The 27435-nt window shown below is 44.2% G+C and overlaps 1 protein-coding gene across 3 annotated transcripts in view; it reads left to right on the top strand.

Moving 5' to 3' along the window:
- Positions 1 to 27435, top strand: part of TNFAIP8 (TNF alpha induced protein 8) — a 145226-nt gene that overhangs the window by 67833 nt on the left and 49958 nt on the right. The window contains exon 3 of one of the 3 annotated variants that reach the window (XM_059888221.1): positions 4087 to 4503. The exons of the other annotated variants lie outside the window; for them this stretch is intronic. Coding sequence (XP_059744204.1) covers positions 4491 to 4503 — 13 coding nt within the window. The 5' untranslated portion in view covers positions 4087 to 4490. The remainder of the gene's footprint in view (positions 1 to 4086; positions 4504 to 27435) is intronic. 3 annotated transcript variants of the gene reach the window in all.

Here is a 27435-nt window from a genome sequence, read left to right as displayed (position 1 = left end):
TTCTAGAGTGCTGCGATCTGGCTGCTGGCATCACTGTACTGCAGCTAGCAGTGAGTTGTTTATTTATTCATTTGTTTGCCTGCTTCTGAGTAACATTTTATAAAACTTATACTTGAAACTTAGAAATACTATGTGATAGAAAAACCTGCCTTGCCACACTTCTTTTTTATGCGGCCCCTTGTGGGGAGTCAGTGTGAGGATGGACTTGAGAAATCTGCCCCCCAACCCTCCTGCCCTGTCCCTGAGGCCAGCGCTGGCCCGCAGCAGCTCCAGTTCCCACTGGTGAACTCTCTGCTCTGCCTGTCCTTAAAAGGTGGGTTGCCAAGTGTTCTCTTTATTTTCCAGACAGTCCCCTATGTGTGCTCTCTGGTGAACCATATACAAGAAAAAACCCAACCAGTTTGGAATAAGAGATCCCATGTACCTGTGCTGGCCTTACCCTGAGCAAGTACGTTACATTTATGGAGCTTGGTTTCCTCAGCTCAGGGATCACGGTGCCCACCTCCCAGGGTTTCAGGGAGAGCGAGTGAGCACAGGGAAATCACACACGCTGCTCAGCATCTGGTAGCGTTTCTCTGCTCTCCTCCAGGCCTGAAACATGCGCTCCTGTTGGCACAAGCCTTTTCAGGTAAGAGGTGACCATTCGTTGTCTCTGTGATAGCATTCAGAATGTGCTTCTGGAACACTTTACCAGACTCAGGCCCTGGAATGATCCCCCGTCAGCCTGCCTTCTTCCCTCGCCAATGACTCCTTTCTCCCAGAAGAAGAGCCGAGGGACAAAGGGAATCAAGTCGAGTCAAAGAGGAGGCCCTGTTTGCAGCACTGGTTTCAGGGAGGCCGTTGAGAGGGCTGCAGTGGCAGGAAGAAGACTGAAAAGGAGGGTCTAGATAGGATTGATGGGAAGAGGGGAGGGTTGAATGGAAAGAAGATAGCAGTACTCTTGGCAGTCACCGGATCATGCCCTAGGGACTAGGGAGCAAATTGGGAATGCCAAAGCATGAAGGTCAAGGTGTTTCGCAGACACTTCCAGTTCTGTCCTGGAGACTATAGCATCTGTTGAAATACACAAATGGTACACATTTTCATGCAGCCATAAATTGCGTTATCCTTGTGGTGATTTTGTCGAATGAGCTGCTGATAAGGATGTGGGTAGCCATAGAGGAAGTGTCTTTCTTGGGGTGTGTAATAAGCAGTCAGTGAAACTAGGCCAGAGAGAGCGCCTGTGTTTGGTGATGGTTCTGGGTCTCATGGCTTCTCTCTCTGCCCTGCCCCAGCTTGCAGGGCCTTGTCGAATAATCGGCTTAACCTCTTTGAAATTGTGCTTGTCACCTGGTTTCTCTGGGCGTAGGGACAGTGAAATGATTGAAGTGATAGTGCCTTGCTGTGAGATGCCCAGATAACGTGGAGAGCGTGCGCACTCAAGAGGAGAAGCTGGTTTTCTGAAAGCCGCTGTCACGTGGTTGCAGATAGATGGAGGAGAAATACGAGATAAGACGCTCGCAGACTTCCCTAATGAAACGGCTTATGTACTGTCACTGCGAAGCTCCGGGGTGCATCTGTCACCAGCAATGCCACTCACGGTCCCGGGGTGGGGCCCGGGGTGTTGGGGTGCTGAGCAGTACCTTGCTTCAGCTGCAGAGCTAAGCTCACCAGAAAGATAGAGAACCATGCCTGCATCTGAGCACCAGTTGCCTTTGTAAGGCTGGATTGGACAGATTCCTCCGCCGCCAAGCCGTCATACTGTTTCTAGGGCTAGAAGCCACAGCTGCTGCTTCTTTTCCTGTCTCAGAGCACGGATGATGCTCCAGCGTTGGGTATCTGTCACAACTGTCGATCCTTAAATCTGTCGAGAATGTCCTGATTTCCTAGTTTTTCCTAGTTACAAGTCCTAGGGACGCATAGGAGAGTTGCCTTCTTATCTTCAAAGGCGACTGAAGTGGGTTAGATACTGTTACATAAGACTGTTCTCTGAATTTGAACTGCTCTATGAGCTCCCTGTGTTTAGCCTCTGTCTATAATTCTTCTTTCTTCCCAAATGAAGTTGGATGTGGGATGAGTAGAATTTAAAATTATAACTGCTGGGACTGCTTAAAAAGGGCAGACTTTTAATAGCTTTGAACATGTAAGTCCTGGGCATTCTGGTCTCACATAAAAGAGGAAGGAGGTCTCCTGACTTCCTGCCTTATCTGTAGCCCATCCAGATGTGTTACTTTCTTTTTGGCTGCACCATAGGGCTTGCATGATCTTAGTTCCCCAACCAGGGATCGATCCCCTGGCCCCAGCAGGGAAAGTGCCGAGTCCTAACCACTGAACCTCCAGGGGATTCCGTAGCTGTGTTGCTTTATATTCTCCTGTTGTTGGAGTGCTCTTTCCAAAATCAGGGATTGGTCCTCTGGGTGTGGAGGTGCCCAGTTGATGCACGAGACTCCAACGCTTGCAGCCCACTCTGCCCTTGCCTCTCATAGGTAGGACCGCATCACCGCCCCGGTCCCTGTGTTTGGAGCCCCGACTTGGGCTGCGGGCCGAGCTGGCCGCTGTTTTCTGTGATGCTGCGCAGTTTTGCCTCCTGCTGTCCCTCCCGGCGGCTTCGCCATGCTGCTCCACCCTCTTCCCGCAGCAGTGGACAGAATGGTTCCTGGTAGGCATCTAGACATGCAGCTACCACCAAGGCCACATTGTAAGGAAATGTGAGAGCCTGGTTCCTGTGTTTAGATATAGCATTTCTGTCCTTTACATTTGGTAATTTACCCTTGGACTTGACAGTGAATCAGAGTTTGGGACGTCTTTATGATTTAGAACCCTACATTTCCAGGAGGGGTTGTCTCTTGGCATCTTCTTTGACCCTTAATCCCTGTTGAAGTTGTCATAACATCAAGGGGCCAGTCAGAATTTAGAGAAGTAACACAAAGGAACACAAAAGGGTGTTTTCTAAAGTATAAACTTCAAACCTCTATGAGTTAGTCACATGATAATTCAGGCTACAAAGAAATGTGTAATATATTAGTTGGTGTTGATTTGGTTTTTTTTTCCGCCTCCTCCCTGAATTAATAGTAGGCATTTGGTTTTAATTCAGGTCAACAATAATGCTTATTGCTATTCTAGCAGTGACTATGTGTCAGACAATATGTTATTTGCGTCACATGGTTCTTTTTACATCTTGACAGCTGTTCTATGAAGTAGACAATATTATTTTCATTGGACAGAGAGCAAAATTGTTCAGAAGGTGAAGTAACTTGCAAGTCTACAAAACTAGGAAGTGGCGTGGCTGAAATTTGAACCTGACCTAGCAGACTGTAAAGCATTTGTCCATTGCATTCCACTTGGTATGATTTCTGCTGTGTGCAGAAACGGGCTCAAAGCAGAGTGTTATTGCTGCAGAAGATAAGAATAAAGTCAAGAAACTTACCATGGAGTTGAAGATAAGATAGATCACCATAGACCACCTAAGGACAGCTGTGAGAAGATCCCAGAAAGGAAGCTCAGTTGAGGTGCTGTGGGGATTAAAGGAAGAGGCTGAGAGCCTAACACCCATTTGGGATCTTTAGAAAAAGGGATTCACAGAGGAGGTGCGTGTGAAGTGGGTCTTGTCGGACTGGCCAAACCTTGCCTGGGGGGATGGATGAGGGAAGGACTTGTGGGTGATAATAACTGTCAAATGCCCAAGGTTAATAAATAAGCTTCTAAACAGACTATTAGAACATACATGTGCCTGTATCTCTATGTACGTACCTGTGCGTATTGCATGGGCATGGATGCAGGCATACATACATTCTGTATAAAGACCTCATATTCTCTTCAAAAGCAAAAGGCTAACGATTTTAAGTAGCAAAGTTGTCCGAACTCTGTTCTCTAGCTCTCCTGAGGACCAGAACACCTTTAAGCAACACTTACTATTAATAGACATTCATGTTTATACAGGCCAGGTAGGAATGAGTTTTTTTTTAAATTTTTTCCGGGCTTCTATGATTGGGGCTGCTCCTTTTTTTTTTTTTTTTTAAGTATCTGCTCCTCTTTTCTAGCATGTGGAAACATTAGACTTCCTGTTTCTGCTTGATTTTGAAACTGTCTCCCGTCCTCCTATCACAGGTAATCCCTGTGTCCCCGTGCAGTCGTAGCTTACGGGTAGCGAGTGCAGGCAACACCCAGTCCGTCCCTGCTGTGGACGTGAAGACCTCTCTGGATTCACAGTGAAAAGCTACACAATGCATTCCACTACAGCTGACGACACCCGGCTTCCAGAATAACAAGCAAGACAACTTTTAAGTGACTGTTGTTGACCAGTGTCTTCTGTGCATTGGTTTGGTATGCTTGTGGTTGGTTTTTTGAAAGGATGGGACAAATTCTTTGAATTATTCTCAAGGAAGACTCACTCCCTGAAGGCAGTACAGATGCCGTGGAAAAGACATCGGCAGGGTGGCTATGTATGTTCCTCTGGTCTATGTGACTGCTGAGACTCTGGGAAGCTGTCCTTCTGATTGATACGGGGGAAAATGCCGAAACTAGGTGAGTTAAAAAGTGCCCAGACTAATTTGGTTGTAACACCTTTGTCGGAATCGATGACTAAGCACCATGGTGTTGCTGTCTACAGGGAAATAACCTTTGGTCACAGCTTTCAAGTGGTTGTGTTCAGAAAAATCACTGCTTTTCTTTTGCAAGGACTCTGGGTGTGGAGGAGCGTTAGGAGACTAAGGGCTGTTTGAGGACTGTGGGTAGAAAAGATGGCATCTGGAGTTTGCGTGTAGACAGTTTTATCTCTAAATGGATGAAGGATTAAAATGCTTCAGAAATGGGGCTCTGAACCGATGGAGAACTTTTGCACATGAAATGTCTCCTTCTCACAATTTCTGTGTGTTTGGTAACTCTCAGATGTCCCTGGATTCCAGTGATCTGATAGCGTCAGGAACACCTTGTAGAGACCTGCAAACCCAACAGTGTTTATTTGTGTTCTCCCATTATGTAGGGGTTTGTCAGAATATTGACACTGCCATTTCCTCTAACAGCCAGTAAGCAATTTGAACTCACAAACAAGGCCTTCTGTGCTTTAAAATACACCTTAGGCTTGTTTTTAGCCTTTCATAATACTTCTACAAGTAGATTTCATTTTATTTTTCAGGTAGATTGGAAAAGTTTTCAAAGATTGAAATACATAGAGTGTTTCAAAATAGCTTTAAAAGTTATATTGGTATTTACACATTCTTGTTCAAATCTATACATCATATTTTGTTTTAGATAACTGAAATTTTTTGGCTCAGAAGACTTTCTGGACCTAAAATTGAATACTAGGAAGGAATTCAAACTTGGAAGACATAGATGAATGTTAACATATCTAGTGTCTTGACCCATGAATTGAACCTCTGGCAGCCATGCTATTTCATAGAGCCATGACTACTCCTGTTATATGGAGTGTGGTCACCTGCAGATCATATATGTAAAATGTACATTTGCCTTCCAGATGCCCAGAGCTGTGCATGTGATTCTCTGTCAACTTTATATATGTATATATATATACATTCTATCCAATATATAAAAATGGTTATGTGTCTGACTATATCACAGCACATACATACAGTTGGAATCAGAGCCAGGCTTGGTTGGGAAAGTTTTGTGGGAGAAGTGAGGTTTTTTTTGTTTTTTGGAGAGGGAGGTTGGGCTACGTAATGTATTAATACTTTGGCAGAAAGAAGCAGACATAACGATTCCAAGGCTGGAGTTAAATGCATTCATGATTAAGCACGAACCATTTAGGAGCAGATTGTAAATTACTGGTTGAAAATAGCCAAGCTAAAAGTGAAGAGGCGGCAAGGAGTAAGTGTGGAAGAGAACAGGATGGGTGTGTGGGAGCTTCTGTAGCCAGTGTGGCTGGTAAATGTCAGCTTTGGATACCAGCACTCCAGACCATGCTGCCATCTAGTGGAACTGGCTGAAATCACTGCCTCTCCGCACTGCCGGTTAAATTAGAGAAGGCAATGGCACCCAACTCCAGTACTTTTGCCTGGAAAATCCCATGGATGGAGGAGCCTGGTAGGCTGCAGTCCATGGGGTCGCGAAGAGTCAGACACGACTGAGCAACTTTGCTTTCACTTTCATGCATTGGAGAAGGAAATGGCAACCCACTCCATTATTCTTGCCTGGAGAATCCCAGGGACGGGGGAGCCTGGTGGCTGCCGTCTATGGGGTCACACAGAGTCAGACACGACTGAAGTGACTTAGCATAGCATAGCATCTTGACCGCAGAGAAGCTCACTTTTCTTCCCCCTGGGGATTTTAGGTGAAGAATTTGAGAAAGGAGATGGATACCACTATGCTCCCTCAAATGGTATTAATTTTGACTCTAGAAAATGAAGCTGAGTACCAGTATAAAGAGTTTCCCATAGACAATTTTAAAAGCTGTGATCTCTCTTTTTTTTTTTTTTTTTTCTTCCTACCCTCTCCCTCTCCCACAGAGTCCATAAGCCTGTTCTATACATCAGTGTCTCTTTTGCTGTCTCGTATACAGGGTTATCATTACCATCTTTCTAAATTCCATATATATGCGTTAGTATACTGTATTGGTGTTTGTCCTTCTGGCTTACTTCACTCTGTATAATAGGCTCCAGTTTCATCCACCTCATTAGAACTGATTCAAATGTATTCTTTTTAATGGCTGAGTAATACTCCATTGTGTATATGTACCACAGCTTTCTTATCCATTCATCTGCTGATGGACATCTAGGTTGTTTCCATGTCCTGGCTATTATAAACAGTGCTGCGATGAACATTGGGGTACACGTGTCTCTTTCCCTTCTGGTTTCCTCAGTGTATATGCCCAGCAGTGGGATTGCTGGATCATAAGGCAGTTCTATTTCCAGTTTTTTAAGGAATCTCCACACTGTTCTCCATAGTGGCTGGACTAGTTTGCATTCCCACCAACAGTGTAAGAGGGTTCCCTTTTCTCCACACCCTCTCCAGCATTTATTATTTGTAGACTTTTGGATCGCAGCCATTGTGATCTCTTTTTAAGATTAATTTTCACAGCAGTAAAGTTGCTTTACAATGTTGTGTTAGTTTCTGGTGTACAGCAAAGTGAATCAGCCATACATATACATATATTCCCTCATTTTTGGATTTCCTTTCCATTTAGGTCACCTCAGAGCACTGAGTAGAGTTCCTTGTACTACACAGTAGGTTCTCATTAGTTATCTGTTTAATACATGATACGGCGGAGGCTGTGGTCTTGCTGAGAGTGGTGTACATGGCCCTTCAGCTCAGAGTGTGGGACATGCAAGAAGCAGCCCTTGAGAGGGTCTACAGCTGGGTGAAAGCACACCCATGCAGCTTTGGGCTGCCTTGGTGTTTCACATACAGGGGCGACAGGGGAGAGCCCTCTGATTGTAGACACTGTAGCCCACAGACCTCAGAGCTGGCACAGAGCTGTTCTCCTCCTCCCCTCCCTTCCAGCCATCTGTTCAGAAAAACTTACTAAATTTCTTTTCTGCATCAGGGACCCTTCCAGGTACCAGGCATACACCAGTGAAAAAAGCAGAGAGAAATCCCTGCCCTTGGAGAACAGACATTCTCCTGGGAGAGATAGACAGTAAGATAAATAAGTTAAATATATAGTAGGTGGTGGGATACTACTAAATGCTAAGGAAGAAAAAAAAATTAAGCTGAATAGGAGGATAAAGATTGGGGGTGTGTGTAGGATTTGCAATTATGTGTCATCATAGAGAATGTGATATTAGACTCGCTTGAAAGTTGTGAGGAAGGCTTATGGGTGAATATCCTGGGGAAGAACATCCCAACCAGAGGGCAAGCATATGCAGAGGTCCTAATGGGCAGTGGGCACAGTATTCCAGAAACAGCTAGAGTGCTGATAAGGAAAAGGACAGGAGATAAGACAGAGAGATGGTGAAGGGCCAGATTCGCTGGCATGCTGTGGACAATTAGGGGTTTCCCAGGTGGTGCTAGTGGTAAAGAGTCTGCCCACCAAAGCAGGAGATGCAGGTTGGGTCCCTGGGTCAGGAAGATCCTCTGGAGGAGGGCATGGCAATCCACTCCAGTATTCTTGCCTGGGGAATCCCATGGACAGAGGAGCCTGGAGGGCTTCAGTCCACAGGGTCACAAAGAGTTGGACATGACTGAACCAACTTAGCACTCAGCACTCTGTGGACAATTATAATGAATTTTACTTTCACTAGCCATAAGATGAGAAGCTGCTTGATTTAGTCTAATATTTTCATTTTATGGATGAAATTTAGGACAAAGAAATCAAATCAGGTATCCGTGGGTATCCAGTACTGCCAAAGCCGGGATGGGAACCTGCTTCAGGTCGGGTGCACAAGCATACAAAGGTCTATGAGGAAGCCAAGTGCTGTTGGCTCCTCGGGCAAGTGTTTGGTTGTTCCCACAGCATGAACTACCTACCTATAGAGGACCCACAGCAAACACAAGAAAGGAGCAGGCCTCTTAACTCAGAAGAGTCCTCTGCTAAAAATGTCTGAGTGCAGAGAGAAATCCTTCAGATTTTCCCAGTGGTTAAACTCAAGAATCTACAATCTTGTAAAGCTTCCCTGTGTTCATTTCTAAGTAATTGGATAGAGTTAAGAGATGATTTCTGTATTCCCAAGTGTTTGATCCCAATTCTCAGTATCACTGCTCACCATAAAAGTTAGTAAGATTGAATATCATATTACCTAAAATGAATTTGAAACCAGGATTACCCGCTGAAGAGAGAGTGAATGGTTATCATCAAATACAGTCTGACTTGAACTAATTTTGCCTAACATTCTTGCTTTGCTATGAGCTAATTCAAACCTTTCCCCTCCCTCTTCTTCGATCTCCTTTAGATCTCATGACGGTTGTCCTCTGGATGCTGGCCAAGTCCTCCAATCACGCTTTCTGATGAAGGTTGGGCCAGTGCTGAGTCTAGAGGACAGTGGCCTTGTGCTGTTGTCTGCGTCATTCTTGTGTCCTTCACCACACGTGGCCTGTATCTTGTGCACGGAACATGAGGTCCTGCATAATGTTGTGCCATCTTGTGGAGGGAACCAATTCCTCCCTAACTCTGTCCCCATTCTTTCATTTCTTTCCTTCTAAAACGAAGCTCCCGTTACAGGTACTGTGAAATTCATAGCACCATCTTCTTCTGCATTTGTGTTTGTTTGCGTAGTGCTTTCTCTTTCACTTTGTCTCTCTCTTTTTGCCAAACATGGTAATTTCATAACTTGTGTATGTTGTCTGTCAATGAGCATGCTCCTCATTCACTGCCTAGAATTTTATATCCATTATGGTTCTTCTTGTGTGAAAAAGGAGCCCTAGTTTAGACTGGCTCATAACAAAGTGGATTTTTTATTAGCTACATACTGGAATGAGATTTGATTTAGCAGTCCTGTGATGTCTAGAACCCACTATTTTTTTTCCCAATCTGCCTCCTGTGGTTGGGTCTCATCCTCAGCTGACTTCTCTCATGCTGGTTAAATGTCCTCAGCAATCCTAACTGCGTACCCGCAATCCACTGTCCAGAAGCAGAGAGAACTGGCTTTTGGAAATTCTATCAGAGTGACCTTTCCCAGAAGCCCCCAGCATATGTGTGATGTCTCACTGACCCAAACTGAGCCAGGTACCCAATCTTAAACCAGTTTATCGACTAAGAAATGTGCTATGTTGACTGACTGTAGGCTTGGGTTGCCTAAACCAGTCTTTTTGTGGTGAGGGGGATGGGATTACTAGACTAGGTGGAAATGGTCAGGGCTGAACCTGGGAGCTGGGGGCTGGGGTCAGTTTCTCCCTCAAACAGCATGCTGCTCCACAAGGATGGAGGGATGGAAGTGATGGCGAGTCAGCCACGGTGTCTCCTACACGGGCTTCCTTTCACTGTGTTTTTAATTTTTTCCCCGTTGCTTCTTATTTGGTGACTGGCTGTGGTCTAATACAGCAAATGGAGCCCTGCATATTGGCTTGCCAACCTCTTCCCCTCCCCAATGACAAATGACATAGATGCTCTCAGGGAGAGCAAGGATGCAGACTCCATGAACCATAACAGCACTGCAGCTCAGAGAGGGAAGATCTCACCCCCAGACGTGGTCTAGTAAACACTGAACAGTGAGAATAAGAACAGACAAAATTAATTACAGGCAGCCCTTCAACCTATAGTAATTATAGGCCCCCTCAGGACACTGGAGTCCAATATAAATTAAAAAAAAAAAATCAGTGTAATACACTTTTGTGCATCATGTACACGCCCATGAAAATATTTCATGAAAGCCCCTCAAAATTAATTGCTGTTGTTAACATCTTTTAAATAGCTGCTTTATATTTCATGATGTATATTTTGTTCATCTGTTCCTCCTTAGGGATATTCTTTTGCCACTATAAACCATGTGTCAATACACATTTGAATAAATATCAGATCAGATCAGATCAGATCAGTTGCTCAGTCGTGTCCGACTCTTTGCGACCCCATGAATCGCAGCACGCCAGGCCTCCCTGACCATCACCAACTCCCGGAGTTCACTGAGACTCACGTCCATCGAGTCAGTGATGCCATCCAGCCATCTCATCCTCTGTCGTCCCCTTCTCCTCTTGCCCCCAATCCCTCCCAGCATCAGAGTCTTTTCCAATGAGTCAACTCTTTGCATGAGGTGGCCAAAGTACTGGAGTTTTCAGCTTTAGCATCATTCCCTCCAAAGAAATCCCAGGGCTGATCTCCTTCAGAATGGACTGGTTGGATCTCCTTGCAGTCCGAGGGACTCTCAAGAGTCTTCTCCAACACCACAGTTCAAAAGCATCAATTCTTCGGCACTCAGCCTTCTTCACAGTCCAACTCTCACATCCATACGTGACCACAGGAAAAACCATAGCCTTGACTAGACGAACCTTTGTTGGCAAAGTAATGTCTCTGCTTTTGAATATGCTATCTAGGTTCGTCATAACTTTCCTTCCAAGGAGTAAGTGTCTTTTGATTTCATGGCCGTAGTCACCATCTGTAGTGATTTTGGAGCCCAGAAAAATAAAGTCTGACACTGTTTCCACTGTTTCCCCATCTATTTCCCATGAAGTAATGGGACCGGATGCCATGATCTTCATTTTCTGAATGTTGAGCTTTAAGCCAACTTTTTCACTCTCCATTTTCACTTTGATCAAGAGGCTTTTGAGTTCCTCTTCACTTTCTGCCATAAGGGTGGTGTCATCTGCATATCTGAGGTTATTGATATTTCTCCCAGCAATCTTGATTCCAGCTTGTGTTTCTTCCAGCCCAGCGTTTCTCATGATGTATTCTGCATAGAAGTTAAATAAACAGGGTGACAATATACAGCCTTGACGTACTCCTTTTCCTATTTGGAACCAGTCTGTTGTTCCATGTCCAGTTCTAACTGTTGCTTCCTGACCTGCATATACATTTCTCAAGAGGCAGATCAGGTGGTCTGGTATTCCCATCTCTTGAAGAATTTTCCGCAGTTTATTGTGATCCACACAGTCAAAGGCTTTGGCATAGTCAATAAAGCAGAAATAGATGTTTTTCTGGAACTCTCTTGCTTTTTCCATAATCCAGTGGATATTGGCAATTTGATCTCTGGTTCCTCTGCCTTTTCTAAAACCAGCTTGAATAAATATATTAATACTTAAAAAAAAAGCAGTGTAGTAAATCCGTATGTTCCTGTAAAGAATACCCTTACTCTTTTCAGATAGGAGCTTAATTGTCATATTTGATTAGTTTATCTATTTTAATTGATATTACTGGGCTCCGGATAATGTACAGACTTTGAAGCTGCACTCAAGTAAACAAAACAGGGCAATTGGTTATAAGGAGTTTCATTTAGTTTACTCTAGATGAGAGCTCCAGGAGAATGGCTGTCTAGGGCAGGTTATGGGACTGGGGCAACATTCAGAGGGCTCTTGAGAGAGTGAAAGTCATGGTGATGTAGAGCAAACACCACTTTTATGATGAGTAAATTGGATTAAAAGAGGTACTAGTTTGTCTTTGTAGATGAGCTCTGTGGCTAGGGTATAGCATTCCACTCCCCAACCAGCCGGTATTCCCTGCCGTATCCCCAAGGGAATCTATGCACAGAGGGCCTATCAAAGCAGGGGAACCCCTTTATTACCAGAGAGCTTTGACCGAAACCCTACTGATGACCTCGAACTAGGCTGCCCACATGGGTCACAGAAATCAGTCCAGGAACCCTGGGCTGGGCTGCAGAAGGACACGGAGGCTGCCTCGACGGGCTGATCACAGAGAGGACACCCCCACAGTGGAGGTCTCAGAGATCTACGTTCTAGTCCTTTTTAAGTTGCTTGTGTGATGAGCCTTTGGACTGGTCATATCAACTTACTGGACCTAATTTCTCATTTGTGACGAAGTTTGAGGAATGAGGAGATTGAGAGGCCCTCAAAGGCTTTTTGGAGCACTAGCTTTCTGATTCTTGGATTCTATGCCTGGGAAGTGTCATGTGGAACTAAGGTGAGTTTAGGCGTGAGGACCTAACTCCTCTTTGCCTGCACTTGCAGACAGACAAGGGAAGGCACAGTTTCTGTATTACATGCGATGAATGTCTTAAATAGCCACCAAGTGGCTTGACTGGCTGAGTGCCGGGTGTGAATTGCTCCAAATTGAGTGTTGTTCGTTGGATCCTACAGATGCTGCGGTATAGCCACAGCTCACTGAATAGTGAGATTGTTTCCTGTGCCAAGCCAGGCTTGGATTTTGGCTGCCAGGCTTGTGTTCTGGGACATCCAGATGTCAGGGATCTTGTGGGAGCAGTGAGAACAGACGGTGACTCGTGGCAGATGCTTCTGTTCTAAAGTGGTTTCAAAGCCGTGGTCACGTGGCTTATCCTGGGATGAGTGAGCCCCACTTGTGTTCCAGTCTCCTGTTTTGTTAAGAGTCTGATTGCAAGGGGTGCTGCACACTGTTGTGGTTTATTGATTTTTAGTGATCCTGTTACTCAATAACCCCTGCATGCTCTGCTCTGAAATCTTAAGCCCTGAGCTCTGCCTTAGTAGGACAGGTAGTTTGTTTTTAACATCAGTCTGTATAAACCGGTGGTCCCAAACTCTACAAGAACTAGGCAAGAAATATTAAGTAGTGCTTTATATGGGCTTCCCAGGTGGCATTAGTGCTAAATGTAAGAGACTATGAGACACAGATTCGATCCCTGGGTGGGGAAGATTCCCTGGAGAAGGGCATGGCAACGCACTCCAGTATTCTTGCCTGGAGAATCCCACGGACAGAGGAGCCTGGTGGGCTATAGTCCATGGGATCTCACAGTGTCGGGCACAACTAAAGCGACTTAGTACAGATACACTCAGCTGGTAAAGAATCTGCCTGCTGTGTGGGAGACCTGAGTTCGATCCCTCGGTTGGGAAGATCCCCTGGAGAAGGGAAAGGCTATCCACTCCAGTATTCTGGCCTGGAGAATTCCATGGACCGTATAGTCCACGGGGTTGCAAAGAGTAGAGCACTACTGAGCTACTTTCACTTTCACACACGCACATACAGTGCTTTATATGAACACTTGGAAATCTTGAGGCCTGTGGCAGACTTGCAGAGAACAGTTCTTATCTAAAGACATTAAAGTTCAGATGAAAAACTTACGTGACCCAAGAAGACTGTGAGTTGGATTCAGTCCTAAGGCTACCAGTTTGTGATTCTTGCGCTGTAGGCCACCTAGCTTCAAATTTGCTGAGCTTCAGAGAGGCCAGATTTTCTTGATGTGAGCCTTGTGTATTTTTGTTTTTGTAGTAGACTTTACCTTTTTACCTTAGATTAGAAAACTGACTATCACTGGAGTAAAGTGGGCCACCATGATTTTTACCAGCAAATTGCACATACTCCAAAAGAAATCATATCCCTGACAAAAAGAATTTCTTTCGTTCAGTAGCCTTGGGAGACTGAATCAATTTAGAGAAGCAGAGGTGGAAATCTCAGTCAAAACAATTCTGAATGTTTTACCTCATAAGAAGAATTTGTATCACTAAAGGTAAGGAACCCTAGGCATTTGAAGTCATACACCTGTCTGGCAAGTTGTCTGCTGGGTTTTACTCCTCTTTGCCTTTTCCTGTTATGAGGCAGGCAGGAGGTTAGTGAGCTGGGTGGGGTTGAGGGTGGGATCAACTTGCATTCAACTCTTTTCCCAACCCTCCAAGCCTCCCCACACTTTTAATTTCTGCATTCCTGCTACCACTTGGGATGCCCTGTGAAAGAACAGAGAAATTGGTGAATTCATTTACTTTTTTTTTTTCGCCACACCATGCAGCATGCAGAACTTCCCTGACTAGGGATCAAAGCCATGCTTCCTGCAGTGGAAGCACAGAGTATTAACCACTGGACGACCAGGGAAGTCCTTCATTTACTTTTAGATATTGGTCATCCACAGGCCTTTCCTCCAAGGGATGCTTGTATTTTTAAAAGAACTTGAATGGTAGAACAGAAAACAGGGCAAAGTTTAGCGCAAAGTACCGCCTCTGTAATGAGAGTGTTTCCTGTAATGCTAAGAACATAATTTGGGGCTTGGGAGCCTCCCAGGCGCCTTAGAGGTAACATTTTATGTTGCCCTGCTTCAGGTAAGACCTGCTGGGTTAGCATCAACCACTGAGCCTGGAGAGGGGGGTTTGACTTTATTCTTTTTTATTTGTATAATTGAAACTTGTGTGAGAGTCCATGCAAATTATTGCAAATGTGTTTTTGTAAGAGATTGATGGCACCCTGCTTCCCTGTGTCTGGTATTGGCCAATGGGAGACTATGTGACTTTAAATATTCCTTCAGCAAAACCACTGAAATCAAGTTGTGCTAAAACTGTGTTCTTCTGATAGTGTTTTCTCCTCAGAGTACTCTCCCCACTTACTTTTTTCAGTGGGGTTCCATAAGTGAATAGTCCACCAATCCTTCCTCTCCTACCTTACATGCGTGCGTGCATGCTAAGGCACTTCAGTTGTGTCTGACTCTTTGTGACCCTGTGGACTTTAGCCCACCAGCCTCCTCTGTCCATGGGATTCTCCAGGCAAGAATACTGGAGTGGGTAGCCATTTCCTTCTCCAGGGGATCTTCCCAACCCAGGGATCAAACCCACATCTCTTATGTCTGCTGCATTGACAGGTGGGTTCTTTACCACTGGCACCACCTAGGAAGCCTCTCTACTACCTTAACACCAGTTTATTCTGCAAGGCCTTGCAATTTGGCTTTTATCTCTAGTTCTGTTACTAAATAGTCTTTGTCAAAGATCCCAGTAACCAAATGATTATCATATCCATTGGTCTTCTCTTTAACCTTCCTTTCTGACCCTTTATTCTTGCCTCTGTAGACCGTTACACATGCTGTTAGCTCTACCTAGAACTGTCCCTCCTTCTCTCTCCTAACCTCCCTTTCTTTGGCTAATTCTTTGACCTTCAGATCTTAGTTTAGAAATCACTTCTCTCAGGAAGCCTTCCTTGATGACTCCCTCCTCCAGGTCCAATCTAGGTATTTGTCCTTTGAGTCTTCATAGCACCCACGCTTGTGTGCTATTCACTTGTCCTACTGTATTTTAATTAGTGTTCTCCCGTCTGTACTCCCCTCTCCACTGTACTGTGGGCTCTGTGAGAGCAGGTACCATGGTGGTTTTATCTACACCGTTTACCTTATACCTAAACATGGTAGATGCTCAAAAAATATCTGTGGCATGAAGAACTGCAGAAATGCAGATGACGTCTGAACAGCAAAGTCTACAGCTTCCTCTAGAATAGATGATGAACCCCTGATTTTCTTTATCACTCTTTGGTTCCTCCCTATGTCCCTGGACCTCCAATTAGAAGGTGTAGAGGAGTTGTTGGATGCCTTCAGTAAAATGTGGCATCTGACCCTGAAGAAGAAGAGAGGTGTCAGGAAATCCTTATCAATCCCATTTAGCCACTCATGACCAGGCAGCAACTCTCTGTGTTGCTTATGGTGAACAAGTCATGGCTACCTGTTGTTAAAACTAGTGGAAAGAATGAGTTTTAAGGATTCTGACCACCAGCAGAATGGGAAACATGTTTTTCAGGAGACCAGGCAAGTTGGTTGTGATGATTTTATCATCAGCATGAAGGAAGAACTTAATGTCTGATTGGCAACAGTAGAGAAACACAGACTAAGAGAGGAACTGATAAGTATTATATAGATGGTATTGTACTTTCTAGGTTATTAAGAAATTTTCAAGGTCATTTAAACTATTTGCAATTTCATGTTACTGATTTTAGAACCCAGTGTCCCTCCTCTCACCTCTGAACACATTATTCTCCTATATTCAGAGCATCACATCTGTGTGTAGATCTGTGTGTTGGGATGGGCTTTCTAGAGCAATTAAAAAGAATGTGAAATCTTGATCACATGTTTCTTCTTGTCTCTTGAAATTGGGTAAGAATTGTTGACCAGGTATAAAGACCATGAAAAAAACACAGATTTATGAGGGAAAGTTTAGTGAAAAAATGTAGGCTCTTATCTGTATTACAGAAGAGTGTGATTAACACTAGTTGATTTTTTAGAAAAAAAAAATAAAGTATGTTCCATACCCTTCGTTCCATGAAGAGGAGAGATCCTATGCAATCTGTTGTAGACATTGTGCCATCAAAGGCTCTGAGAGCTGAAGGAGCAGCAGCACTCCCCGAAGAGCCTTGGTCATCTGGGGAACCGGTCTGGTAGAAGAACGCATCCCCACTTTGGTTGTCCTGCTCAGACCTCAGACTCAGGTGTGTGAGTGGAGACACCTTGCCCACTATCACACCTGTTCCGCCTCTGGACTCCTTGCTGTTCACGTCTGGCTCCCTCTTCCTCCAAGTCAGGCAGGCTCTGAACCTCTGAATCATCTCTGCTGTCTGATCTCTCTATATCTTTCTTCTCTGGGGGCACGTGGCCTATTTGCCTTGAATTATAATGATTTGTGCTCTGCTCATTTAGACACATTCTAGGATGGAGAAAAGTAGCCTGGGATGAGGTCAGAGGACCCTCATTCCAGTCTCATTTCACATTCAGTCCCAGCTAAGTGACCTAGGGCCAGCTGCTTCCTTTCTTTGAGGATCTGTGTCCTCATGGTTGGATAGCATCACTGACTCAATGGACATGAACTTGGGCAGAGTCTGGGACATAGTGAGGGACAGGGAAGCCTGGCATGTTGCAGTCCATGGGGTTGGGCAGACTCTGGGAGATGGTTAGGAATAAGGAGGCCTGGCATGCTGCAGTCCATGGGGTTGGGCAGACTCTGGGAGGTGGTTAGGGATAGGGAGGCCTGGCATGCTGCAGTCCATGGGGTTGGGCAGACTCTGGGAGATGATTAGGGATAGGGAGGCCTGGCATGCTGCAGTCCGTGGGGTCACAAAGAGTCAGACATGACTTGGCAACTGAACAACAACAACGACATCTTCATCAGAAGATTCCTTCCTTACAGGATTATTATGAGGATCAACGACGATGTATGCAGAAGCACTTCAAGAGTTAGAAAATCTCACCCTCCTGAGGTGCAGTAAGAGCAGAGATGCTCTGTCATGTGCATGGCATAATACCTAGCACACTGTAGGTGCTTGATAAACTACACTTATTAGCTATGATATTAAGAAATAAGCTTCATTTAAACACATAAATTGCTTGCTACTAAACTGCATTGCTGGTTCCGAATGTGGGTCTATGGCCAAGGAGGACATACTCTCCTTCTGGTTCACGTAACAGGATATTTGGAACCACCAAGGTGCTGCCTTTTCATTCATGGGTGAGTTTGATCCATTAAGAAAACAGGTGACAAAATTAATTACATATTGTGCAACCATGGATCCCAAATTGGCCTTAGAAAAACGTAGCGTGTTGTAAATGCAAACAGCCTCTGAGGGAAAGCTTGTTCCTAAGAGGCTTGCTTAATAGAATGTTGATTGCCTGCGAGGAGTTCATGCCTTGAGTAAAAGGTGTCTGGAATTTCCATCTGACTTTATTAGTATATATATTCAGGTGGCCCAGTGCCGGATGTTAGTTCTTAAAGGAAACAGTGTTCCCACTCTGAAGAAGGTAAGGCCACTGCTCTTTGCAAGTGGGCAGCTTCTGCTTGTACCTTGCTGGCCCTGGAAATTCCATCACTTGAAGTGGAATTTTGTTTGATCCATCTTATTCGTGGCTCCAAGGACAACTGTGGTGGGTTTGATAGGGGGTTAGTGAGGTTGCCTCTGTAAAGACAAGAACAATCCATTAGTTGAAGCCTACACTCCAGTGGCTTCTACTGGGGCTGTTTGCATTTGCTCAGCACTCTCTGTTTATGAGAATGTTAAGAGGAAGTGCATCCATTCTGTGTATGTTGTAAAAAAGAAGGCTTGCAGCTGTCAGAATTATTTTCTTCTTGGCTCCTTATCTGGTAGAGTTTTGGATTGTTGCAGATTATCAGCCTCAGTTCTCCAGATGCAATGCAAATTTTCTTGTTTTCTGTCTTTGAAGATAACAGATATTTATGTACACAGTTCCTTGTAATATACTTTCAGGATGAGGAGAAATTAGGCTTATTCCTATATGTTGTCATAATTCAATATTATGAAATGAGTAAATGATTGTTTTATTAGTTGTATAGTGCATTCATAGAATCCAACATATTCTACTCTCTAGAAAGGGGAAAAAAAAAAAGCCCACAAGATACAATCTTCTGTTCCAAATAGCTTACAAATCTGCCTCAGAGACAACGAACATCGACTTTGTGTTAGAAGTTCACAGAGAAAGTGAAGTGCACTGGGCACTCCTACTGAAGCTTTATGGGGGGATTGAGACCTGAGCTAGGGTTTGGGGTAAAAAAAAAAAACAAAAAACAGTGTAACAGAGCAGAAACAGTAGACCTGAAGCCTTGTTCCAGCAGCATGGCTGCACACGATGTCATGATGTGTCTTAAACTTTGTTTCCAGTAATTTCCAGTTAATGAAAACAAGTGTCAGAGTTTCTGAATGATTACTTACTTTTTGAATCATTCATATCTATTTGTGTCTATGCTAAGTCACTTCAGTCGAGTCCGACTCTGTGCGACCCCATAGATGGCAGCCCACCAGGCTCCCCCATCCCTGGGATTCTCCAGGCAAGAACAATGGAGTGGGCTGCCATTTCCTTCTCCAATGCATGAAAGTGAAAAGTGAAAGTGAAGTCGCTCAGTCGTGTCCAACTCTTAGCGACCCCATGGATTGCAGCCTAATAGGCTCCTCCGTCCATGGGATTTTCCAAGCAAGAGTGCTGGAGTGGGTGCCAATTGTGTCTAGGGGACGGTACTCAGGATTTTGCCTCTAGCAGCGTCATTTCCACTCACTTGCATCGCCAGTGCTTTCTTTGTGAGAGAGAGGTCAGTGCTCCAGCTGTATCCTGGGGCACCTGGCTCACAGCCTGCTTAGCTCAGCTGCCTTCACGGGGCAGGGACTGTGGCAGGTACGAAGTATTGTATTTCTAGCCTCAGTGGGCATTTGAATTTTCAACCCATGGTCTCATTTAAGAGAGACCAGCTTGAGTCTGTTAGATAATACTAGTTGGAGATGACAGACTAACAGCTGTGGGAACAGAGGGGGAAAAGGCCTCTTCAGGAAACATTTAGATGGTGGGACTTAGTGAAATGAGAAATAAGAGAACAGTAAAAAGGAAGAAAGAAGAGAGACTTCCACAGAGGTCCAGCGGTTAACACCTGCCAGTGTTAAGATCCCACATGCCATGGGGCAACGAAGCCCAGGCTCCACAACTGCTGAGCCTGTGTGTTCTAGAGCCCGGGCTCTGCAGAGAAGCTACTGCAGTGAGAAGTCCAGGCACTACAGCTGGAGTGCTGTACACTCGCCACAACTAAAGAAACTTCATGCGTGCTGCATGAAGACACAGCACAGCCAAAAATAAATGAATAAATACTTTTTTAAAAAAAGAAAGAAGGGGCCACAATGCAGCGTAAGCCACTGATAGTCATAAGTGTCTAGCTACCATTGTCTAAGTAAGAACAAATGTAATATTCTGAAGAAAACCAAGATGCTGGGGGTAGGGAAGGGATCTATCTATACCTTCAAGTATAAGGATTCTCCCTAGATGAGTGTCCTTCCAAGGTGAGCCTAAGGAACCTTCCAGGCAGACAGGTGCTGAGGGCAGCTAGAAACACATAGGTGGGAGCAAAGGTTCCCAACAGCTTCACTCGCGGAACCCACAGTGTCTCAGGAATTTTTTCATGTCATTCCCAGGACACAAGAGGTACATGACAGTTTCACTTGTGACGTGTTAGGTCCCGATAACTTAACAAGTATTCATGTACTAATAACTTTGTAGGCATGTGAAAATATACATAGATTGAAATTTCAAAAATAATATTTTTATTTCGTTCTCTACCAGTTACTTACTGATGGAATGGGTGCATCTGTTGGGCCTTGCATGTTTCAGTCAGGATCCAGTCAGGAGATAAACCACATGATAATTAGAGTAGGAACGTGTGATATAAAGAAATGCTAGCTGGTGAAACAGTATGGCAGCTCCTAAAAACTTAAAAGTAGAATTACCATCTTCTTGTTTATTTGTGCCTTGACTGTTTGTGACCCTATGGACTGTAGCCTGCCAGGCCCCTCTGTCCATGGGATTTCCCAGGCAAGATTAGTGCAGTGGGTTGCCATTTCCTTCCCCAGGGTATCTTCCCGATCCAGGGATCGAACCCGCATCTCCTGCTTGGCAGGCGGATTCTTTGCCGTTATGACCAAACAATTTCCACTTCTGGATGTGTACCCGAAAGGATGGAAAGCAGAGACTTGAGCATGTATTTGTATACCCATATTTATAGCAGCATTATTCACAATAGCCAAAAGGTAGAAGCAATCCAAGTGTCCATTGATGGTTGAAAGGAAGAAACAAATCATGGTATATACACACAATGGACTATCATTCAGTTTTAAAAACGAAGGAAATTCTGACACATGCTCCAACATGGATGAATCTTGAGGATATTAGTGAAATCAGTCACAGAAAAGACAAATACTGTGTAATTCCATGTATATGGAGTACCTAGAGTAGTCAGATTCAGAAAGAAAACACAGGATGATGATTGCCAAGGGCTGAGGAGAGGGGAGAATGGGGAGTGTTTAATGAGTACAGAGTGTCCATTTCCAAGATGAAAAGCATTCTGGAGATGGATGGTGGTGAGACTGGGACAACAAAGTATGTGTACTTAATCCTATTGATCTGTATAGCTAAAAAGTGATCAAGATGGTGGTACTTTTATATGATGTGCATTTTACCACAATTGAAAATACTAATAAAAAAAATTAAATAAATATTAATTTTGCTGAGGGCTGGCTGTTAGGAAGAGAACTCTAAAGAATAGGGGAATAGCAAATATAAAAAGCAGCCCCTTCCTGTGGGCTTGAAACAGGGTACCAAACCCAAACTTCCTCTCTCTCCTACTCTAGACCTTGTTGGAGAGAAGGTGGCTGGCCTGGCTCCTTGAGTGGCAGAGAAGTCACAGCACTGCTGTGCAGGTAGAACTTGCTGGAAATCTGTCCTCTAGGATGCTGTGGAAATCCGTTCATGGGGAGGTTTTTCACTGAAGGTGCTCTGCCACAAAACCTCCTACAGGGGATGCCAGCAGAAGCTGCTGGAGGCTGGTTGTTGCTGACCACCACGTACAGCAGGAGCCAGTTTTTGAAGAAGGTGCCTGCATTACAGGAACTGGGGGCTGGAGAAGTCATGAGTGCTTGTGGCAGCTTGCAGCCAGAGCACACCAGAACCAGGAAGCAAAAGCTCTTCTTTCTGTAATGTCTCTCCATGATGACACTCCAGTGACAAAGCTTAGGATAGCACCAGCTGGCAAAATAAAAAATATTTAAAGTCTCATCTTTATTTTTTCAGAGCAGGTAAGGTGGCTCAGTGGTAAAGAATCCACCTGCCAATCCAGGAGATACAGGAGACACAGATTTGATCCCAGGGTCAGGAAGATCCCCTGATGGTGGAAATAGCAGCCCACTCCAGTTGGAGATTCTCCCATTGCCTGGAGAATCCCATGGACAGAGGAGCCTGGTGGGCTACGGTCCATGGGATCCCAAACAGTCAGACAGAACTGAGCGTGCACGCGTGAATGAAAGGTGAATTGGAGCCGTGAGACAATAAATTGATAACTGGCCACCTCATAACTTCTTAAAATCAAATTGAAATCAAATTGGATCCACTACCCTCATTTCTTCTTTCATGTTACTTTTCAGATAATATTTGCTTTTTAGTATAGCAACTGCCAACAACCTAGCTTTGCACAGAAATGACATCAAAAGAAATGTATTACAGTCTAATGTTATGCAATGAACTGGCTTGAACTAGTAGTTTACACAGTGTCTGAGAGACATTGAATAACACTGTGTCTTCCTCAAAAATTTAAAGTACCCTGTAACACCCCTGTGAGTTAGCTGCAGTGCTCTCAGGTACCATGGCACAATTTGAAGATCTCAGGGCTAAAAACGTGAGACTCTTTAGCCAACTCTGGCCACATCGCTCTCATATATGAGAATCTAAGGTACTGATGTGCTTAAGAGTACAGAAGAGTCATGGGTAGTGTAAAAATTGTACAGGGTCAGTATTACTTCAGAAGATCTTTCAGCAAATTACCAGATTGGCGAATAGCATACTGTCTTCCAGTAAGTATAGGACTTACAGTAAGTGTTTCCTCTAGCATTGGAGCAGGTTCCTGTTTCTTGAGAACTGGATGAAATAGTTGCCTTGTCTTCCGAGGCTCTTTGACATGAAAAAATCCATAGCTGTAGCTACAGCAGTCATCATCAACATGCATAAGATGCTCATAGTGTAAGAGGCAATGCTGAGACAAGGCTCAGGGAGGGAACAGCAAAGTCCTAGCTCTATCCCACGCTTACTCTGCAGCAAAAATCACTGGTGGCTGATGCGCCATTTAGGTTGTTATTTCCTCTCTTCATCTGTCTGTTTTAGGCTGATGGTACAGAGTTGAAATTGAGAAAGTTGAATGCCATTCAAGAGGACTTTACTGAATTCAATAGTAAAAATTCTATTGAGATAGTTATGTATGTATGTATGTATGTGAGTGAAAGTCGCTCAGTTGTGTCTGACTCTTTGTGACCCCATGGACTATAGAGTCCAAGGAGTTCTCCAGGCCAGAATACTGGAGTGGGTACCTTTCTCTTCTCCAGGGGATCTTCCCAACCAAGGGATCTAACCCAGGTCTCTCACATTGCAGGTGAATTCTTTACCAGCTGAGCCACAAGGGAAGAATGTTAAAAAGTTAGTGTTTTTTTTAAAAAAGGCTTTTGGCTTCCTGATAGCTCAGATGGTAAAGAGTCTGCCTGCAATGCACGAGACCTGAGTTCGATCCCTGGATTGGGAAGATTCCTTGGAGAAGGGAATGGCTACCCACTCCAGTAGTCTTGCCTGGAGAATCCCATGGACGGAGGAGCCTGGCAGGCTACAGTCCATGGGGTCGCAAAGAGTTGGACATGACTGAGCGATTTCACTTTCACTGTTCTTTATGTTCTAGTAGAAACAGAAAAGTGAAAGTGTCAAGTTCCTCAGTTTACCATCTGAGCCACCAGGGAAGTCCTAGAAAATGGATGGACTTAATAAGACCTTTTATAGGTAGGTAGGCAGGCATACTGTTCATGTTATTGATTTTCCCAGAAGAATCATTCATTTTGGTGATGTTTAACAATTTTGTGAATCATAATTGATACATGTTTCTGTATAACTTTTCTTTAAAGAGAAGCTGAATAACTTAAGTTTTGTAAGCTGACCCATTCAAAAGGACAAACTTCTGATCCACGCCTTTCAGTGCTACCTGCAAAGCAGCCTTCCCTTTCCCCCTGAAACACTGTTTGGATAAGTTCTGTTTTGGTTCACGTTTTCACCTCCTGCTGAGTTTGTCGGCTGAGTTTTAACCTTGGCTGCTTTCAGCGGGCAAGCCTGTCTAGCCCTGTAGCTTCATCTCCTGGTGTTTTCTGTCTCTTAAACAGTGATGGGTTGGCAAAAATATTAACTTGACAGAGATTCTACCCATGTCAGAAACTCACTGTTAAAATCCAAGTTTGACAACTTGGAGTGGATTAGACTTTCAAACAGATATCCGAACAGGAGTCTGTGGTCCAGATTCCACATATGAGCACTACTTCTGTTTTCTTGTAGATTTCAAATGTTGATCAGAAACTGGAATAAAGTTCATAAATGCTTGATGGGATCAAGCGGGGCCATTACCCTCCCTATCTTGGCCGCCTTTTCTGCCTCCTCGGAGTAGAGTGAACACACAGGAGAGAAAGAGATTGTCACTGCTGCTGCCTTAAGCAAAGCTGCTTACTTCTGAATTCTTCATGATAATCAATAGCAGATGTGTGGCCAGCCCTGGAAAGTTGCATAACTGTCTCACGTTGCATTCGATTGCAATCGCTAGCCAACATGAGGGGGTCTCCATTAGGCAGTTGAAAAGGAAAATTTTTGTTTATCTTATCATAAAATTATTTCCTTGCTGTAAGTGGTAAAAGCAGTGGTTAGGGTGGAAGTAATTTGAATATCACTGCCCTTAAACATGAATTTCAGTTCATGATAAGGAGGAACTTTCTAATGACTAGAGAGGAAGTGGGGCTTTGTTAAAGCAGTGAGTCTCTGTTAATAGAAGTAATCAAGGAGAGTGTGGATGAAGGCTTGCTGCCTGTGATGTGTCTAGGAGATGGCTTCATCTCCTAGATTAGAGGATTAGAATAAATGACCTGTAAGTTTGCTTCCAAGTCTGAGTTTCTATGACTAAGATCATTGATCACTTCTTCCTCCTGTTCCTTTTCTGAAGGTAAGTCAGGGATGTATAGATTAGTTGTGGCACTACCTTCTGGGCCCAGTCTCAGCCCTGCCTCTCTCATTCCTGGCGACTCCCTTTGTATCCCATCTCAGGTTATCCCTGGTTGAGCCTGTTAATCAAGGCACAGTGAGGTTTGGACCTTTTATTTTCACGTTCTTTCGATGGACCACACACAGTAAATTGCCCACACCTATGCGGGACTTCTGTACAGTCCGCATTTAGGGCTTCCAGATGGATGCTCCACCACCTAAAATAATCTGGCCTTATTCATGAAAGTGATTAGGGGGATTTCATAATTTTCAGTGCTTTATCACATTCATGACTCATTTTTATTTTTACTACTTTGTGGAATAAGTGGCATTATTCCCATTTTACAGATGGGCAAACCGAAGCTCAGAGAGGTTAAATGGCTTGCAAATTTTAGAAGAAAAGTGATAGAAGAATGAATAGAAAAATAAAACCCTATTGTCAACGAGACAGTGCTCACTGGGTTTATGGCAATCAGGCCCAGGTCTCCCAAACTGAGTCTGGCTTTCTTTGCCCAGCTTCTGGCAGCCTTACATCCAAGGAAGTTTAGTTGGGGTCTTGACTGAACTTTTAATTAAAAAAAAAAAAAGTATTTGTAGTTTCATGTAGCTGAATAAATAGAAGCTATTAAACTTATGGCTTATTTAAAGCATTGAATATCAGGAATGGGATAGTTTTGATTTGAGGCTGTGATCTAAGCCTGTGAACAGAACCATCTGAGCATTCCATCCTAGAATCATGACCAATTCAAACTCTTTGGGAATCTCCCAGTACAGCAAACTTTGAATTATTCCTCTGCAAAATAAAGGTCTTGAATTTTACTTGGGTAGTTTAATAGAGTGAGAAAGTCTGGATATAGAAGACAGGAGGCCTGGTCTGCATCTACTGTAGTCTCAAGAACATTATTACTTAGTTTTGTGACCTTGAGCAAATTGTATAACCTCCCTTTCTTTAATTACATGTCTGTAAAATGAGTATGATGATCCAAGGGAGCTAACTGGGAAGTCTGCATAAAGCCTATGCAAGGCATAGTAAATGCAAGCATCCTAGCTAAGTATTACAAAAGAAAAATCCAAAGTCATAAATTCTTCAGGTAATATTTTCAGACCTGATTTTGAGTGTGTGTGTGTTTCAGCGTCTGCTAAAAGTTTTTATTTTCTCCTAAGAAAGATTTCTTAGGAGAAAAAGAAAAGCAAACAATGAGAGCCTAGGAAACAAGAGCCTCCCAGATGTACTGTTTTCTCCCTGTGCATGCTCACCCCAGATGTCAGCACTTCTCACTCCCTCGGAATTATCCACTCACACCCAGAGCAGTAGTGAGCCTGGGGGATTTACAGAAAAAGCCATAGGGAAGACTGAAGAGAGGGTTTACACAGAACAAACTTCTGACTCCCAGGCATGGCCCCTGGGAGGCAGCTTTCCCCATCCTTTGACTCGGCACTCATCGTCAGTCTTCTTCCTTGACTCACAGCACTTCTGTCCAGCCTCCTAACCTCCCCTGCCTCATCCCAGTACCAGCAATGCACAAGCAGGAGGCCGCTTGAGGCTCAGGGCTTGGGCTCCTGAGAAGGTATGTGGGAGATTTCCACTGTCATTTGAGTGGCCCTTTCTCCACTTTTGGTAAATCAAACTTTCTTAAGGCATAAAGAGTGAGATCACTTGGGCTAGGCAGGGACTCCGGTGAGATACCCAATTAGGCCCACTCTTTTTGGAAGTTTAAGTGTAAGATGTCTAAGGAGGTTAAGAAGGATGCAGAGCCTGCAGTCACAACCAGGTGAGGCCAAGAACACAGGTCCCTCTGTGAGGAGAGGGACTGAAAGCCAACTTTATATATAGAGCATGGAAGCCTGTAAAGACTCTCAAGGGTGTAGACATAAATAATACAAGAATAGATGAGGAAAGCTTCAAAGTCAAATAGGAGAAAGCCACTTTTTATACTAAGTAAACAACTCTTTTTCACCATCCCCCCTTCTGACTTAAATGTTGTTTGTATAGATTCAGCCTGTCAGCAAGGCAGAAATAAAAATATCAATAAAATTACCATTTTTTTTGCGGTATGGAATTCTTAGACCTAGAAGCTGTAAGTGAAAGTCATTCATTTGTGTCCGACTCTTTGCTACCCCATGGACTATACAGTCCATGGAATTCTCCAGGCCAGAATACTGGAATACTAGCCATTCCCTTCTCCAAGGCTAGAAGCTATGCTGCTGCTGCTGCTAAGTCATGTCAGTTGTGTCCGACTCTGTGTGACCCCATAGACGGCGGCCCACCAGGCTCCCCCGTCCCTGGGATTCTCCAGGCAAGAATACTGGAGTGGGTTGCCATTTCCTTCTCCAGTGCATGAAAGTGAAAAGTGAAAGTGAAGTCGCTCAGTCATGTCCTATTCTTCCCGACCCCATGGACTGTAGTCTTCCAGGCTCCTCCATCCATGGGATTTCCCAGGCAAGAATACTGGAGTGGGTTGCCATGAAGCTATAGGTCTATACAAATTGACAGAGATGCTTAGTCTTTTTCGCTGCAGGGAACTTACCACATTCTCTAATGTGATCAGAGTGTGGTTCCTCCTGGTTGAATTGTACCTTCTCTTCCCAATTCTGCTGGGCTTCTCTTCTAAGTCTGAACACTTGCTGACCTTCCCTGTTCTTGGCAGACATC

The sequence above is a fragment of the Bos taurus genome, chromosome 7, assembly GCF_002263795.3.
Source record: "Bos taurus isolate L1 Dominette 01449 registration number 42190680 breed Hereford chromosome 7, ARS-UCD2.0, whole genome shotgun sequence".
Lineage (NCBI taxonomy): Eukaryota > Metazoa > Chordata > Mammalia > Artiodactyla > Bovidae > Bos > Bos taurus.
This window is presented reverse-complemented; position numbering and strand designations above follow the sequence as displayed.